This window comes from Ailuropoda melanoleuca, chromosome 13 (genome assembly GCF_002007445.2).
Source record: "Ailuropoda melanoleuca isolate Jingjing chromosome 13, ASM200744v2, whole genome shotgun sequence".
NCBI lineage: Eukaryota > Metazoa > Chordata > Mammalia > Carnivora > Ursidae > Ailuropoda > Ailuropoda melanoleuca.
In genome coordinates, this window is record NC_048230.1 from 43865072 (window position 1) to 43881011 (window position 15940).

Sequence of the window (15940 nt, forward strand, 5' to 3'; positions counted from 1 at the left end):
CTCCGTGAAAGTGACCGCCCGGTCCCTGTAGGTCATGATCCCACGGCTCTTGCGCAGGTGACATGGGAGCCACGTCTTTGTGGAAACAGTCCTTAGGTCGTGCACGGCGCAGTTCCTGCTGGCAGGCACCATGCCACCATACAGAAGTGGATTTTAGGAAACGCTGCTGGAGTCTCTGGGCTGATTTTACCGAACAGCTTCCTCAGACTTTGGTCATAAATCTGGTTGGCCGTCCCACAACCATGGAGTCAGGGTCAAAGGTGTTCATCTGTACCTGTCTCTAAATTAAAGCATGCGGGGAAACAGCGCACATGTCCGTGTGGGTCGCTCACCCTGACTCAGGCTCCCCTCCAAGCAAGAGTGTGTTTAGCTGACATCTCACCAACTGAAGTCCAGATTCATACGGAGCCCTGGTCCCTGGAGGGGAGCCCCGTCCGACCCCCAGGGCCACGAAGCCCACATGAGCTGCCGTCTGCACACACGCAGGCCCTAGAGCAGGCCGCTGACGGCACGCACCTGATGCGACGCCACCTCCCCTCCCGGGCAGCGCAGCCGTGGTTGCCACAAGGCCACCTCAAGAGGGGCAGGGCTTTCTCCATCCCTGCGTCGAAGGGTGTGCGGCTGTGCTGGCTTGAGTCGGTGCCGCCTCTGCCTCCCCGGGGAGCGGCTGTAGGCTGAGGGGAGCTAGGGAGCGTCACCCTGCGCCTCCTCCAACCCGCCTTTGATTTGAATGGTCAGGTGCCACAGCGGTGCTGTAGACAGCATTGGCCCGAATGTCAGACAGGTGGGCATTTGAATCCTTCATCCTTCGGACACTAGGCCTCACTGTCCCTCTGTGACATGCAGATAGTGGCAGCGGCTGAGATCGTGAGGGTTAAATAGGGCTGAACAGACCCACGGGTAAGGCCCTCGGCGACATCCCTTCCTTCGTGTCTGTAATGCACCCTGTCTGGGTTTATGTCCTGTCTCATCTGCCGTGGTGTCCAGCTTTGTGGACAGGACCTTGTGTGGCCTGGTGGGGACTGGGAGGGCTTGGGTCATGTCATGCACACCCTTTGTGATTTCCTGGGAACTCAGGCTAGTACTGCATGTGGTGTGTGGACAAGACTCAGTGAGTCACAGCCCAGAACACAGCCTGAATGCAAGAAAGGTCTACACGGGACTCCTATCCAGCACTCCAACACTTGCAGCTCATGTAGGCCGTGACGGCGCCTGAAACCTAGGCATGAAATCAAGTGGTCCTTGGGAGCTAGGTAGTGCTGTCCAGTCAGCCAGGGCTTCAAGGAAGGCCAGCCTTTTCTAACTCGCTTTTCCTTCTAGAAAGATCCAGTCTCAGGAGATGAAGTCATCAAGCCTATTTACCAGCTGGGATTCCTGAATTTCTGGGGCCCTGACCAGACAACAAAACACGAGCCTCCCATAGCCCGAGCTCTTTAAAGTGTCTGTTCCTGGCAGCAGCTAGGTCTTCAGAAGCCGGCCAAGCACACGAGCAGCTATTTATTACTAAAACATCCCATTTCTCTTTCCTAGGAGTTTCCTTTAACAGTGTTTACACTCAGATTTGGAGAGTTTTACTGCATCTGGCTGCAGACCCATATCCAGATGTTTCCGACTTGGCCATGAAGGTGCTCAACAGCATTGCCTACAAGGTATGTGTGACAGTGTTCCCGGTGAAGCTCGAGAGTTCCTGGTCTTAGTTGTAGATATTCATGTGGGGAACCCCAGATGCGGTCAGGTCTACACCGTGGTGTAGAGACTTCCGACAAGCACCTCACAGCATACCCTGACCTCTGTTTACGGCTACCTTCAGTTGGGGCGCCGTCCTGCTTTGACTTAGTGGTATCGGGGCACTAGGACATCAGTAAAGGCTGCTGTTACCCTCGTGATCCAGTCAGGGTCTGTGTGGTCTGTAGTGATGTCCCCTTTCGTTCCCAATACCAGTGATTTATGACTCCTCTCACTCACAACAGTTCTGGCTAAAGGAAACCTCAAAGAACCAGCTTTTGGTTTCGTTACTCTTTCTTTGTTGCTTTTTACGATCTGTTTTATCGATACTTCTTTTTATCTTCGTTATCCTGTCCCTTTTATTTGTTCTGAGTATAGCTTGCTCCTCTGATTCCAGCCTCTTCAGATGGAAGCCGAGGTTACTAGCTTTGCATGAAAGCATGTGACACACAGAGGTGCCTGGAGTTTTCTCTCTGAGGCATAGGATGGCCCCCTGGCCATGGGCAGCACAGCCATGGCATGTCCATCAGGTTCCCCAGTCATCCTACCCCCCACCCTTGGTTATCTAGTCATGATGAAACCAGTATTCAGCTTAGATTTTTATTTTTCACTGCGTTTTATGTATTTAACTCTACTAAAAAATCAATCTGAATTATTTAAAAATACAATCTGAGTGACTAATCTTAAAATTTAATGACTATAATTCATCGCAGTAGACCTGATATCAGGATGTCAAATACATTCCTCTTAGGAATCTCTCTCTAGCCTGTAAGGCATAGAAACCACGTCTCCATGTCTTTTTGGATTATGTGTCAAGTGTGTAGCCGTGAGCCGGAGACCCCTCATCCCACTTTATGGTAATTAAACACCGTATGCATAACGCTCCTACCAGGCAGAGCCACGCTAGCAGATTGCAGCAACCAGAAACATAGCCTTCCATGCCTTTAGAACAGCACTCTGCAGTGGATGCTTAGAAGTGGCCGGTGGCTTTCTGCCTGCTGTGCTGATCTAGACTGACACGCTTGTCCCAGTGCACACGGCTGGCATGCCCAAGCGGAGGGACAGAGATCCGAATGGGCCTCCTGTCAAGTCCATGCTTCCCAGAAGCCTTGCCCAGGCACAATGCAGCCTGTGTGTGAGAGTCTGAATGTGCGTCTGTGTGTGTCTGTGTGTGTTTATTTTTAAGGGGAAACACTGCTACTGAAGGATTTGGAAGCATAAAGATGAAGGAAACATTTTCTTGTCTTCAATTTAATTTCAAAAAATGTCTTACTTTCTACTCTAGTAACTAATGAGGGGATTACATTTCAGTTTACAGAGAAATGGACCTATTTTTGATACTCAGCTCTGAAGGCAGATTTTTGTTCATCATAGTCGAAATAGCCTTATTACTCCGGAATACCCCATAGAATTCTGTATTCAAATATAGAAATTGCTACCAGCTCAGGAACCCACACAGCTCAAGAGCTCTGGCCTCATTTCAAGCATTTATATCCCCTTTCCACACAGGCTTGGGGTTTGCGTTTTGCCTGTAGTTTTTATTATGGAAAATTTCAAACCACGTACAAGTACAAAGAAGACCACGACAACCCCGGGAACCGTGTCGGCCCCAAACCTCCCTCGCACCACTCCTGCCATCTGTGGTTTGGGGATAACACCGAGAAGGAAATTTCAAGCTACAGGTGTTCAAATGTCAGGGTCACGTGTAATAATAACCACTACTTTTAATATTTATGAGAAAACTTGTAAGCACAAAAACTCACCTAGAAATAGTCCACCAGCATCTCCACACCCAAGGAGTGGGAATGCGATTGCTGCGCCTGCTGTGGGACCCGCGAAGCGGGGTGCAACGGGGATCAGAGGTCAGCGTGCACCGTTCGAGGCTGAACACCTTTCTTATAGACTGAAGGCCTAAGCGACCGAGAAACACTACGAAGGTTGAGATCACCCCCAAAACGGCACATTCCAAAGTACCGCAAAAACCGTGACCAAAACCCAGCTCACGCTTTCCTAGAGTCAACTTGTTACGTTTCTTTTAAAATCCTGTCATCGCGCAGCGACGCTGTCCTCCAAGTTAGCAGCCTCAGCTAGCACCCGGGGAGCCTGCTGTGCTCACCCCGAATCCGATTTCACCCACCGAGTCTGCAGCTAGCGTCCAGCCCAGCGACACGCAGAGCGCCTGCTACGGGGCCCCTCACAGGCACCTCTGCATCTTTCCGCGGGCCCCGTGGTCTGAGTAAGCGTCCTGACTTCTTTTCACGCAAGTCAGACGGCCTTCAGCTCCCAGACGTGGAGGCTCTGTGTTGGTGTTTTCCCCCTAGAACCGTCCCTCTGTTGTTTGCCAGCCGTGGGCTCCCCGCTCAGCACCTCCTCCCCGGAAGGCCCTCAGCTGCCCCCCACCCCACGATTCAGAGGTGCCAGTGCCGTCTGCGCCTGTCCCGGGCCTCCGCCCCACGTGCCCCCTGGCCTCCCCTGCCCCACTGCTTCCTGCCGCCTCCACCAGGAGGAGGACCCCGAGAACCGTCAGACCAGCGCAGTCCTAGCGAAGTGTTTGTGACTGAGAGGCTTCCGCGTGCATAGTTTGAACCTCTTGTGCACCTGCCCGTTCCCACCTCCCTGCAAACCCAGAGGTGACGGCGGCATCACTCAGACTGGCTTAGCTTACGGGAGTAGGTGCTGCCGTATGGCCACTGGCCCATGGGCCCTTACGGGAGTAGGTGCTGCCGTATGGCCACTGGCCCATGGGCCCTGGCAGGCCGGGTGCGGGAAGAGCCGCAGGAGAGCTGGTCCCCTCAGGGATTCAGACGCAGTGGCTCTGGGGCAGCCGCTGGGGATCTGTTTCACAGAGACTGTTCCCTGGGCTGTCGTGCGTGTCCTGCACAGACACAGCCACGAGGTACTGGGTGGGTCCCGTTCTAGCGCCATCAGCCTTCAGCCTGTTGCTTCCAGTCCCCCAGCTCATCTTTGGAGTTGGGCTCATCCTAGGCCCTGCGGGATAGTAAACGCAGTAACCCTGTGAAGCAAAGTGAGATACCAGTGTCTCCTCCCGTCTCTGTCCCCCTTACTCTGCACGTGCTGCTGCTCCGAGGTGCGCTGGTCCTGGAAAGGGGCCCATGAGACTCCCCGGCCTCGGCCCCGCCAGCTTCTCTTCCGGGGGGGCCACGGACTGAGGCTTTTCCGACGCCCATCGTGACCGTGGGCCAGTGCCTCCTGGTCAGCATCGCTGTTGCCGCGGAACACTCCCTGGGACTCCGCCTTCCAGAGGGAGAGCTACGTTATTTATCTACGAACTGCCGTTTGTAGAAAAACTACTTGGATCAACAGACTCGTGCCTTTGTAGGTGTCTTCTCAGCGATCCAGCAGCCCGCGGGCTGTGAGTCATACCTGCCCCCGATTACCTCCGATGATCCCTGTGGGAAGCACCTTCTCACACGTGAGTCCAGATCCTTGACATGCAGTGGGCAGCACGGCTCTGCAGGTACCACACTCCCCCGAGGAAAGAGCCGCCGGAAGCCTGTGCCAGAGTCCTAATCCCGACTCTGTCCGGCCCGATCGGGAAATCCGCTGTCCTACGTCATCCACACTGCTTTAGGGCCTTTTTCTCCACACTGGATCAGACTTCGTGTGCCCTTGTGAGGTGACATGTTCTGGTGGGAGAACCAGAGAGTAAGGGGAGCTGGAGACAGAGGGGCCCTCCATAGCCCCAGGCTCCCGCTCCAGATGACCCCGGTAGCTGCACAGGTAGAGAGCGAAGGGGCTCGTGTGTGTACGTGTGTGTGCGTATGCACCTGCGTGTGTCTGTGTGTCCGTGTGAACCTTTCCGTCCCCTGTCGTCCCCCGCTGAGAGCTTGACCTGTCTGTAGCCGTGACCATCCCCTCCTTGTGGACTTTGCTCGTCAACTCCACCACCTATCAGGGAGGGCAGCCTGCCCCCCTAGTGGTTTCAGGGCCGCGTCCTGGAGCAGAGAACAACAGGGAGTCTTCACCAGGAGAAGGACGAGCAAAGGTGGAGTGTGTGCATGGCGGGCGGGGACTCACGGCTGGGCCCAGTCCTCAGTTCAGAGCCTAGAAGTACTGTTGCCCTTCTGCTGACCTTCTGTGGCAGTGTGCTCTCTGTGTGAACCGACGGCTGGGACCAGCACAGGAAGGAGCCACTCCGGACAGCCTGTGCGGCTCCCCTGCTCGCCACCCTGCCCCCGTGCCCTGTGTCCCCAAACCAAGTCTGCAGACAGGCGGGTCCCCTCGTGCTCATCCCTGCAGGCCTATACCGCTCACGTGATCAAGGCCGAGTCAAAGTGTGTTGAGTAGATCGCAGACGTTGGGCTAAAAAAAAAAAAGCTTCCTTGAAGCCTGAAACCCTGTGATCACCAGTGCAAAGGCTGCCGGTATGCCCACCATGCAGGATTTCTAACATAGACACGGAAGGAGAACCATGTGGCAGCTGTGGGTGTGGACAGTGTAGACACGGGGCTGTGGACACCCTGTCCCAGACGCCCCAGCAGAGGAATCAGGGCCCAGTCAGTCTGCGGGGCCTCCTGAGGGGCAGCGGGCTGGCAGCAGGCCCAGGAGAGGCAGGTGGGAGGGTCTCGGGGTGCTGCGGCGGCGGGGGGGGTTCTGCTAAGGCCTGCATCTCTGTCTTCCCTGCCACCACCCCCGTCTCTGGAAGTTTTGGGAGACATGGAAGTTGCCCGTTCTTGGCTTAGATTCTTCTCTCTCCTCAGACCACTTACGGTGTCATTTGGCTCTTGGGTTTTTGGGGGGAGGGAGCTGGCCAGATAATTTAAATACAAAGCAAAAGCAAGTTCACAAACAATATAACGTTTATAATTCAAAAAAAAATTGTAATGCTTTTTGAAGGTTGACTGGTTCGTTTTCTTGCTGTTCTTCGGAGTGGTGGGTTATCAGGGAAACGCTGATGTTCTGCAAGTGAACAGTCTTCTGGTTGTTTTGCTCTCTGCAAGTTTCTGCCTGTTGGCCGAACGCAGGAAGTGCAGCGTCCCGACTGCTGAGGGAGGGTCAGAGCACACGGGGGTCCCCTAAGTAGGGTGGCCCTACATCGTCCTCCACGAAGGCCGAGGTTCTGTTTCGCCTGGCGGCGGCTGGCCTCCTCACCAAGTCTGGCACCAGCCGCGCTCAGGGAGCCCAGAGGGCCGCCTCAACCGCCACCTGCCCCAAGCGCCTCCTGGGCGGCAGCGTCCACCCTCGGAGCCCTCTCACCTGGGGTATCCAGAGCCAGAGGGGCCCGCCCAGCCGTCCTGGGCACCTGGAGCAAAACGTCCAGGAGAGAACCTGGCAGATGGTGGGTCTGCTGTCAGCGAGCGGTAAACGCCCTCTTTTGCTTGCGCCTCCTCATCACGTGTTCCTCCAGCAGACGTCTGGTTTCCTGAGCCACACAAACCCTGCTTCAGAAAATCAGAACTAAACGACTTCCACCCTGAATGCTCATCTCAGGCTGGCACAAATCCTTTTCTGCAGTGAATTGTCAAACACTGCACGTGCTTGTCGAGGAAGCTTCCGGAACCTGCTACCTCGCCTCCATCCACGAAGTACTGCGTCCAGGGACGCGGTATGAGCCCCTGCAGTGGGAAAACAGAAAGCGAAGCCTGGGGTGGCGTTCTCAGCTGTCCCGGGTCAGGGTGCCAGGGCCCCGACTCACCGCTGACCCTGGCGCGGTCTCGTGGCTCCGGCTCCAGGAGGGCCAGCCCTCAGGCCTCACGGAGCCCAGCAGGTGACTTCTAGAAAAGCAAAGACCCCAATTTTACCTGCACGGCCCTCCCATAGGCAAGCACCACCTCCTCAGCCAAGAGGCCTCTTCTGCAGTCGTGAAGCCACCACCCCTGCAGCTGCCCATGGCCTCAGAGGTCACCGGCAGCTGACCGTCCACACCACTTGTCCCTTTGCTCTTGCAGGCCACAGTGAACGCCCGGCCCCAGCGCATCCTCACCACGTCCTCGCTCACCCAGTCAGCGCCCGCCAGCCCCACCAACAAGGGCATCCACATCCACCAGGCAGGGTAAGTGGCCTGCGTCTCTCACGTGGGCCCCTGGCTGGAACTCTTCACTGCCTTCCTCTGACCTGAGCCTGACTTCTGTCGCCCCTCAGAAGTTCATAAGCGAGGGTCTGTACCCGCCGTTCGGCCCCCAGCAGGCAGAGCCCCCTCTTACGCCAGCGCCCACAGGCAAGACGCTGCGAGCAGACGCGTGCTGCTGCACCCTCCCAGAGCCCCGGCTGGTTTGCTTAGCTGGGTGTGGCTTGCCGGGGGCTCCCCCAGCTTTCCGGGGAGACAGCTCCTAGAACTTGCAAGCAGGTCCTGGAAGGGTCGTCAGCTTCGGCAGCTGGTGTCTGGCATGGGGACGTGTTGGGCGAGTGAGGATGTTTTGGGCTCCTGACCCCGGGTCCGCTGGTAGTGTCTAGGTGGGCGGTGTGAGGACAAGGTGTTCCGTGTTTGGGTAAAGCGCAGCGTTTCTTCTCCCAACGGCAGGGGCTCCCCCCCGACATCCAGCGCCAGCAGCTCCAGCCTGACCAACGACGTCGCGAAGCAGCCAGTCGGCCGAGACCTGCCCGCGGGCCGCCCTGGCGCCCCGGGCCCCGCAGGGGTGCAGTACACACCCCACTCCCAGCAGTTCCCCCGCACGCGGAAGATGTTCGACAAGGGCCCAGACCAGGTACCGTTGGACTGTTCCCTGATGCCCATTCTAGTGAGTGTTGGTGCTGAGCGCTGAGCCCCTTGGTGGGAGCCAAGACTCCTGAGACCCTCTGCCCCAGCTGTGTCTCAGTTTGGACTGTCGTCACAGCTTTGCAGATGTCGCGGGGTCCTCGCTCCTGTGGCCTTTTGTTGTCGGCTCACTGTTCCGGCACCTTCCACGTAGGCAGATAAGCACGTGGAGCTAATTTGCTTTCACCCCTCGTGGGTGAGTAGCATTTTCCTCCACTGGCCATGGCAGCTGCCCACACAAGTGCCCGTTTTGAGTGGGCTGTTCTCTTTCTCCGTAAACACTCCGTTATGCCACGTAAGGAGCTGTGGTCTCTGCCTCTAAGCTGAAAATGAGATTTCAGGAGCGGGAGGAATTGGTGTCTCCATTTGTCTGGGTGCTGTGAACACATAAGCTGGGGCCTCGGCCCTCTCACGCGACGGTCTGCCGCTGTATCAAAGACACACAGTCTGGAGAGGTTGTTGAGGACGCGGCAAGGGAGTCGGGCTGCTGGGGACGCCACATCAGCCGCGTGTCGCAGCGCACTGTGACCCACAGTTTTAACAAGGAGCTCCCAGCAGCCTGCAGGGAGACTGGAGCAAAGGCACATATGGGGAGAATGGTTTCCACATGTTCCCCCGGCCCCACGCCCACCCTGGCTTTCAAGGCCTCCTGCTGTACTTCGTGGAACAAATATGGCCACCAGTGCCCAGTGGAAGGCTCGTCCTCCTGGCGGGACCCCGACACGGGACCCTGACGTGAGCAGCTGGGCCCGGGAGCGCTCACTGTCCTTGGGGCCACGAGCCCAGGGCCCTGGTCCAGCAGAGCAGCGTGGGTTCCTGCAGCAGGCAGGGGATGAGACCCTATCCCCACGTCCCAGCTATGGGACTTTCCCCCAGGCGAGGCTCCCCCGGATACGGGGGACTCCTCTCTGAGGAGCGCCTTCAGTCCTGCCAGCCCGGCCACCGTGGGCCCTGCCGTGGGAAACAAATGTGTAGTCCAGTAAAGCGGCAACAAGCAGTTTAAGTCTTGGTCCTTGCGTGTCCTTCCTGTGCCAGAGCCCCTCTGCGTGGTTGGGTGCCACGTTGCCGGCAGCCCCTGCCCTACCAGAGCGTAGAGACCACGGGGGCCTTGCTGACCTCACGGCACCTGCACTGTGCATCCAGGTTAAGAGTGACAGGCTGTGCAGGCCAAGCCACCGAGGCCGGCCCCAGGGGGACAGAGTCCCCTGAGCGCAGACTCCGTGGCCCTCCCTAACACAGGTTCCCCGGGGCCCTGGCCACACAGTCAGGGTCTCCTGCCACCAGCACACAGAAGTGAGGCCCGCAGAAAAACGTTCTTAGCAGCCAGACCGCAGCCTTTTGTCTCCTTTCAAATCCTCTGGAGCACACGAAGAGGTGTGTGGAGTATATGATCACTCTTCTATTTTCTTTCCCCCCTTCCCCCCGCCACACCCCCGCAGACCACCGACGACGCGGATGACACTGCAGGACACAGAAGCTTCGTCTCGGCCACGACGCAGACCGGCTTCTGTGACTGGAGTGCCCGGTACTTCGCCCAGCCTGTCATGAAGGTAGCGTGCGCATCCGCTCCGGGTGCAAAGTGGGCGTCCCACCTGTGTCCTCATGCAGACGCTGGGGTCAGTCAGAGCCCCGCTCTCGGCTGCCTTCTTGCCCTCCTTCCTTCCCCGAGAACCCCGGCCTCTGGCCTCAGCGGTCTGGGCTCTCTGCCCCAAGCCAATGGCTGACCCTGCCAGGCCTGCTCGGTGCCAACCCCAGCTGGCCACTTGCCGTGGCTCCCGCCAGCCCAGCCGCTGACCCTCTGGGGCTCCCGTCCCATCCCATTTATGGCTGCTGAAGGGTGCCCCCAAACTGCCGTCATGGTGCTGATGGGAACAGTCAGAACAGCAAAAGGGACAGACTTCATTTACCTTCCTGTCTTCTCAGAAAAACCAAGCCAGCCTGCCCTGTCTGAGCTGGCCGGACAAGTGCATGGCGTTGTCCTGCTCAGCAGGGCCTCGGGCCATCTGAGGCCTCCTGGTGAGGGCGGCCTGAGGCTCGGGCTCTGGGCTGCTGCACTGGGGAGCAGGCTTGTCTCAAAGACCCGACCCCGGGGACGGTTCTGACACGTCCAGGCTGATATGGGAGGCTGGCCCCCCGGTGTCTTTCCACCACGGCCCTGATGAGAGGTGTCCTGTCGCCACAGATCGGAGCCTTGCGTCCAGGGGGCACGTGGGGCGGGCAGCGCTGTGTCCTGCTCTCTTTCCCCGGGAGCGCCACAGGGGCTTTGGCGTAGAGTTTCCCGTGAAGCACATTCTTAGAAAGTTCTTCTTCCCTCATAAAGAACGTTGAAAACTGCAGCCTGTTATTAATCACGTGGCAAGCGGCACCTCTGAGCAGTTTCCTTGAGGACTATTTGGACCCTTTGTGACAACTTTTGTCCTGCTTTCCTCGTCCCCCTAATGAGACTGATTTTTGTCAGTGGAAACAGCAGACAGTTGTTGTCGGGACCTGAGGCAGACGACAGAGTTGTAGTTTACTGAGCCCCTTTGCTGACAGTGGGAGATCTCCCTTCCGTTTTTAACTGACCCCGACTCCCAGAAAGCAATCGGCAGTGAGCACGAGAAGCCATGAGCAGCCGCGCCCTTCGACGCGGTAGTTCATTTGCGGAGATGATCGACTCAAGCTAAGAATCAGAGTCGCGGATGGTCTGCGTGTTATTTACGTAGCGAAAACTAGCATCCGCCCGAAGGCCCGTCACGGGAAGGAGGGCTTAGCAATGACGAAATATTTGATACCATGTTTTATTGTTATTAAAAAATTAAGCTTGAAAATGAGTATCTTAAGGAAATGCTCGTGCTTGAACTTTTAGAAAGGGAAGAAAGCAGGACGTGAATTGGCTACAGAGGGTCCTCGTTGGAAACATTGTGCGCACCTGCGCACAGAGCGCTTACGCGGCCGGCCTGGCGGTGGGTCTCGGGTGACACGTCAGTGTGGCGCCGCGCGTGTGTACCCGTTTCTGTCCCCTCTGTGTTACTCACACTGAGCACCAGGTACTTGTACGGTCAGGACAAAGTACGAAAGCGGCAAGCATAAGAGGCGGGGAGGCCTTGCTACCTTCAGGGCTTCCGGCGCCCTGCCCGCGGCCGCCCCCGGGCCCTCGCTAAGAAAGGAACGAGTGAGCACATGCTGGAATTTGCCGCTGGGGGCAGCGAGCCGCCCTTGGCACTCGGGTGCGGCTGCTCTGAGGGGACTGGGGCTTGTTCAGGCTCTGCAGAAGCTCGGTCGCCCTGACCGTCTCCCGCGAGCGAGGCCAGGCGGCCGGGGCCCCGTGGGGGCTGCTGCGCCTCTGGCGGAAGCGGCACCGCCTGTAAATTACGGCGGTTCCTGGCGTGAGGAGCGGCTCTCCTTGACGTCTGACAACTGCCCGATCCAGCCGTGCACGTTGACAGTCACCACGCTCCTTCCACTGAGGCCTGAAAGAGAGTGTGGTCCTCCCAGGGTCAGGTGTCCTCTCGTCAGTGCAGGTACTCGGGCCGCCGTCAAAACTCCCTCCCGGGAGCGCAGTCGGCACACGCAGCTTCCCGAGCGCAGGCCTGCGGTTTTGCTCCTGTGTGGCCCACGCGCACGCCCGGAGCCAGCACCCCCTTTCCCGTGTCACCACAGGTCCGCTGCCTTCGTGCCCTCTTTGTGCACCTGGAGTGTGTCGGGAGTTCCCCCCCGGGAAGGGTCCCGCACGTCACCAGCAGGGATCGTGGCGGCACCCGGAGCGTGGACGCTGCAGTGGGCCTGGGGAAGGAGGGTCCTCGCAGCTGTCATTGCGGGCTTTTCCCGCGTAGCCCACGGGAGGCGGTTAGGAAGTCGTTCAGTAAGTAAGCAGCTGCCTCCCTCTGACAGACTCTCACGCGGTTGGGGCCCGAAGTGACGAGCGCTGGGCGTCGCGGTCGGAAGTGAGGCTCTGTTGTGCTGGGTTTTGTCCGTAGCTCCTGACAGCAACTAAGACGTGAGGGTGCGTGAGGGCCTGAGTGACCTCTCTTACGTTAATTAGAGACCGTTTCTGAACGTTAGAAGAGGATGCGTTTTTATCTCATTGTAATTTTTTTAAATTGTTCTACTTTTTCCAGCTGCTATTCACAAGGGTGTCTTTTTATTAATTTAATTCATCATCTAACGGTCCGCGTGCAGCAAATGCGTTCAGAGCTTTCTCACCTGCTTCACACGTAAAGTAAGAGTAGCTCAAAGCCAGGCTTGTACCTCGGAAGCTGGAGCCCTAAGCAGCGTCACAGGTCCGTATAGGAGACTAAGATACTCACCGGAGAACAAGCTATCCCCCACGTGACGGCACGCAGCCATAGTGCAGCTCGGGCCTGGGGGGACCAGGTCTCCCGCCACGTGGCAGCCAGGACAGTTTTGGCTTTTTGTCACTTCACCATCTGATTTTGTTCAGGTCTGCATGGCCAGAAAGAACTATGTTCTGGAGCAGGCTCTCCCGTGACGTGCATTTTTGTGCAGAAACGGACAAGCTGAGACTAAGAGTAGATGGAAATGCAGGAGGCCCAGAACAGCGCTGAGGACAAAGAACGTTGTAAAGGACAGACCAAATAACCAGCTTGAGCTTCCCGATTTCAAACCCTGCTGCGGAGCTACGGGGACGGGATGGAGCTGGCTGAGGGACAGGCACACAGAGAGTGGCCTCGTGACATTACAGCCACTGATGCCACGACTTGGCGGAAGTAGACACAGTCAGTGACAGACACGAGCCACCAGCACTCACTCCACGCGAAGCAGAGAACGCAGCTAGTCCTGCATCTGTGAAGGGAGACGCGTTTGCAGTTAAAGCATCTAGCAAAGAAAAGACCGCTCCAGCCCCAGAAGAGTTTTGCTGGCAAATTCTGCCGACATGTAAGGGGAAAAAAAATACCAGTTCTGCACAGTCTGTCACAGAAAATAAAAGGAGCAAGTAGTTTCAGTTCGTTGTGTGAAGGCAGCATTACTGTGCTACCAAAACCAGTCAGACTTTACAAGAATAAAACACAACAAACCAATGTCCTTCGTGAACGTGGCGTCAAAACCCCCATCGTCATATCAACAGACCAAATACAGCAAAGTATAAAATGGACAAGACACCACCGACCAACTGGATTATGTCTTACGAACACAAAGTTCGATCGGTGTTTGAAATGTTTTAAGTTAATCGTGTGATTGAACATATCAGCAGACTGAAGAAAAACTCTCACATCCCAGTAGCCACAATAAAAGGGTTTGACAGATTGAGCAACTCTTCATGATAAAACTCTCCACTAACGAGGACCAGAAGCAAGCTTCGGTACCCTCGTACGCCCCCCCTAGGAACCCACAGCTGCCCATCCCACTGCAGAGGACGGGGTGTTTTGTCTCTAAGCCCAGGACGAAAGTGAGGCTCTGACCTCACCGCTCCTGCTCGTCATCCTACCAGAGGACGAGGCATGCAGGCGGAAAGGCGGAATAAAACTCTCCCTGCTCACACAGCACCGCCGTGTACTCAGGAGTCCCACATAGTCTGCGTGATGCTAGAACACAGGAGTCAGCAAGACAGCGGGATGCGCGGTCATTATGCCAACACCGATTGTATTTCTACGTCAACCACTGAAAATTGAAATTAAACTACTTGTAGTAGCACCCCCAAAACATCAAATACTTAGCTATAAATCTTTAAAAAACAAAAAATAGATGCCAGGCCCGAATGCTGAAAAATACAAAACACCCCTGAAAGAAATTCGCGGAGACCTGACCAGGGGAGGTGCGCTGGTGGGCCGGAGGGCTCAGTGACATGAAGGTGTCGGGTCTCCCTAACCTGGTGCACACATCGATGCCACCCGACTCAACAGCCCAACAGGTTTTGATTTAATCGACAGGCCTGTTCTAAAATTTATGGGAAAAAACCAAGAAACTAAAATAGCCGAGGAAGTTTTGTCATAGAGCACAGTCGGAGGCCTCGTGAAATCGTGTGATTTCAAGAGTCACTGTGACGTCCTGAGAAGGAACCACGGCACATCCCACCAATCTTCCACAAAGCTACGGACAGAGGGCAGTCTTTCAGCAAGTGGTGCTGCAGTGACTGGACAGCCATTTGCCCAGAAAAAGAACGTCACTGCATCTCCCACACCATATTCAGAAACCAGCTCTAAGAGCATCTCGTCCTGCTGTGAAACCTACGGCTAGGAAACTTCTGGCCTGTTAGGCAGTGGGTCTTTGAGAAGCACAAAAAACACAAGCCACACAAGAAAAAAATGGTAAGTGGATTTCATCGTATTAACTGCTTTGTGAATGTCCCTGTTAAGAACATGAAAACACAAGCCCCAACCTGGAGAAAAATACTGTAAAATGCATATCTGATAAAAAATCTCGCATCTGGTATACAGAAAGAACTCCCAAAATTCCATACGGAAGGACACAGCGCAATTACAAACAATGGACAAACGGTTACCAAAAAGGTGTGCAGACAGCAAGGAACACGGAGAGGGTGTGGGACGTTAGGGCAGGTGGTCGCTGGGGGCGCAAGCTGCCACGGGAGACACGAGCGTGCTTCCAGACGATGGTTTACGTCTCAGTCCGTCAGTGGCAAGTGCTGACAAAGGGCGCAGAGCAGCTGAGACTGTCACCGCATGTGCAGAGGACGAGTGTCACGGACGCCCTGGAGACGTTTGGCTGTTTCCTATAAAACTGAACACACACTTACCGTACAGCCCAGCACCCCTGCTGGACGGACGTCCCCGGGAGAAATGACAACCTGTGTGTGCCCGTTTATAGTGGCTTTATTCATCCTCACTGAAAATGAGACGGAAGCCGGATGTCTTTCACCTGGTGCATGAGCTGTGATGGGATCGTACAGAGAAATACCAGTCACCTGAGAAGCTTTTCCAAATAAACGGGTACACGCACAGCACAGATGAACCTCGAGTGTCAGGCCCGTTGAAAAAGCCAGATACAAAGACTGCACACCGTGAGAGCCATTTACCTAACATTCCGGAAAAGCCAAGCCAGAACAGCAGGGCAGGTGCCAGGCGTGGGCTGGGGCAGGCCGACCACAGAGGAGCCATGGAGCACGGCCAGGCTCTGTTCTCCCCCGGGAGAGGGTGGGCGTCCTGCATGTGGACTCCACCTCCGTTGACCCGACACTTCTCAGGAAGTGCTGTCGGACGGCGAAGGTGCCCACCTCTGCGCCCCAGTGCACAAAGGGCACCCGAGCCGAGCCTCAGAATTTCTCCTGCCAGTGGCCACAGGGCGCCAGCACAGAGCAGGCCTGGTCCAATCAGAGGATGCCGTGTCGCCTGCACGCCTGCTGCCAGCGTGCACCACCTCTCTGTGCGCCCGAGCCCACATCCTTGTTTGTGGCGGGGATGGGGGGCTTGTTGTCACACAACCGAAAAAATCAGAGCGTCGTGAAAAGCAGGTCCAGAGGCACTGGGTTGTGTTGTGGGTAGAAACAGGGAGCTTGGGGTCTGAGCATTTAGCCTAAGTTACCGAGCCTTTCCCAGGGTCTAT

General features: G+C 56.3%; 1 protein-coding gene across 4 annotated transcripts in view; it reads left to right on the forward strand.

Moving 5' to 3' along the window:
• The window catches only part of RPTOR (regulatory associated protein of MTOR complex 1), a 335634-nt gene that overhangs the window by 294116 nt on the left and 25578 nt on the right, over positions 1-15940 (forward strand). For all 4 annotated transcript variants that reach the window (XM_002921791.4, XM_019802367.2, XM_034640603.1 and 1 more), the window contains 4 exons: positions 1531-1649; positions 7635-7738; positions 8207-8390; positions 9880-9990. In XM_002921791.4, coding sequence (XP_002921837.1) covers positions 1531-1649; positions 7635-7738; positions 8207-8390; positions 9880-9990 — 518 coding nt within the window. The remainder of the gene's footprint in view (positions 1-1530; positions 1650-7634; positions 7739-8206; positions 8391-9879; positions 9991-15940) is intronic.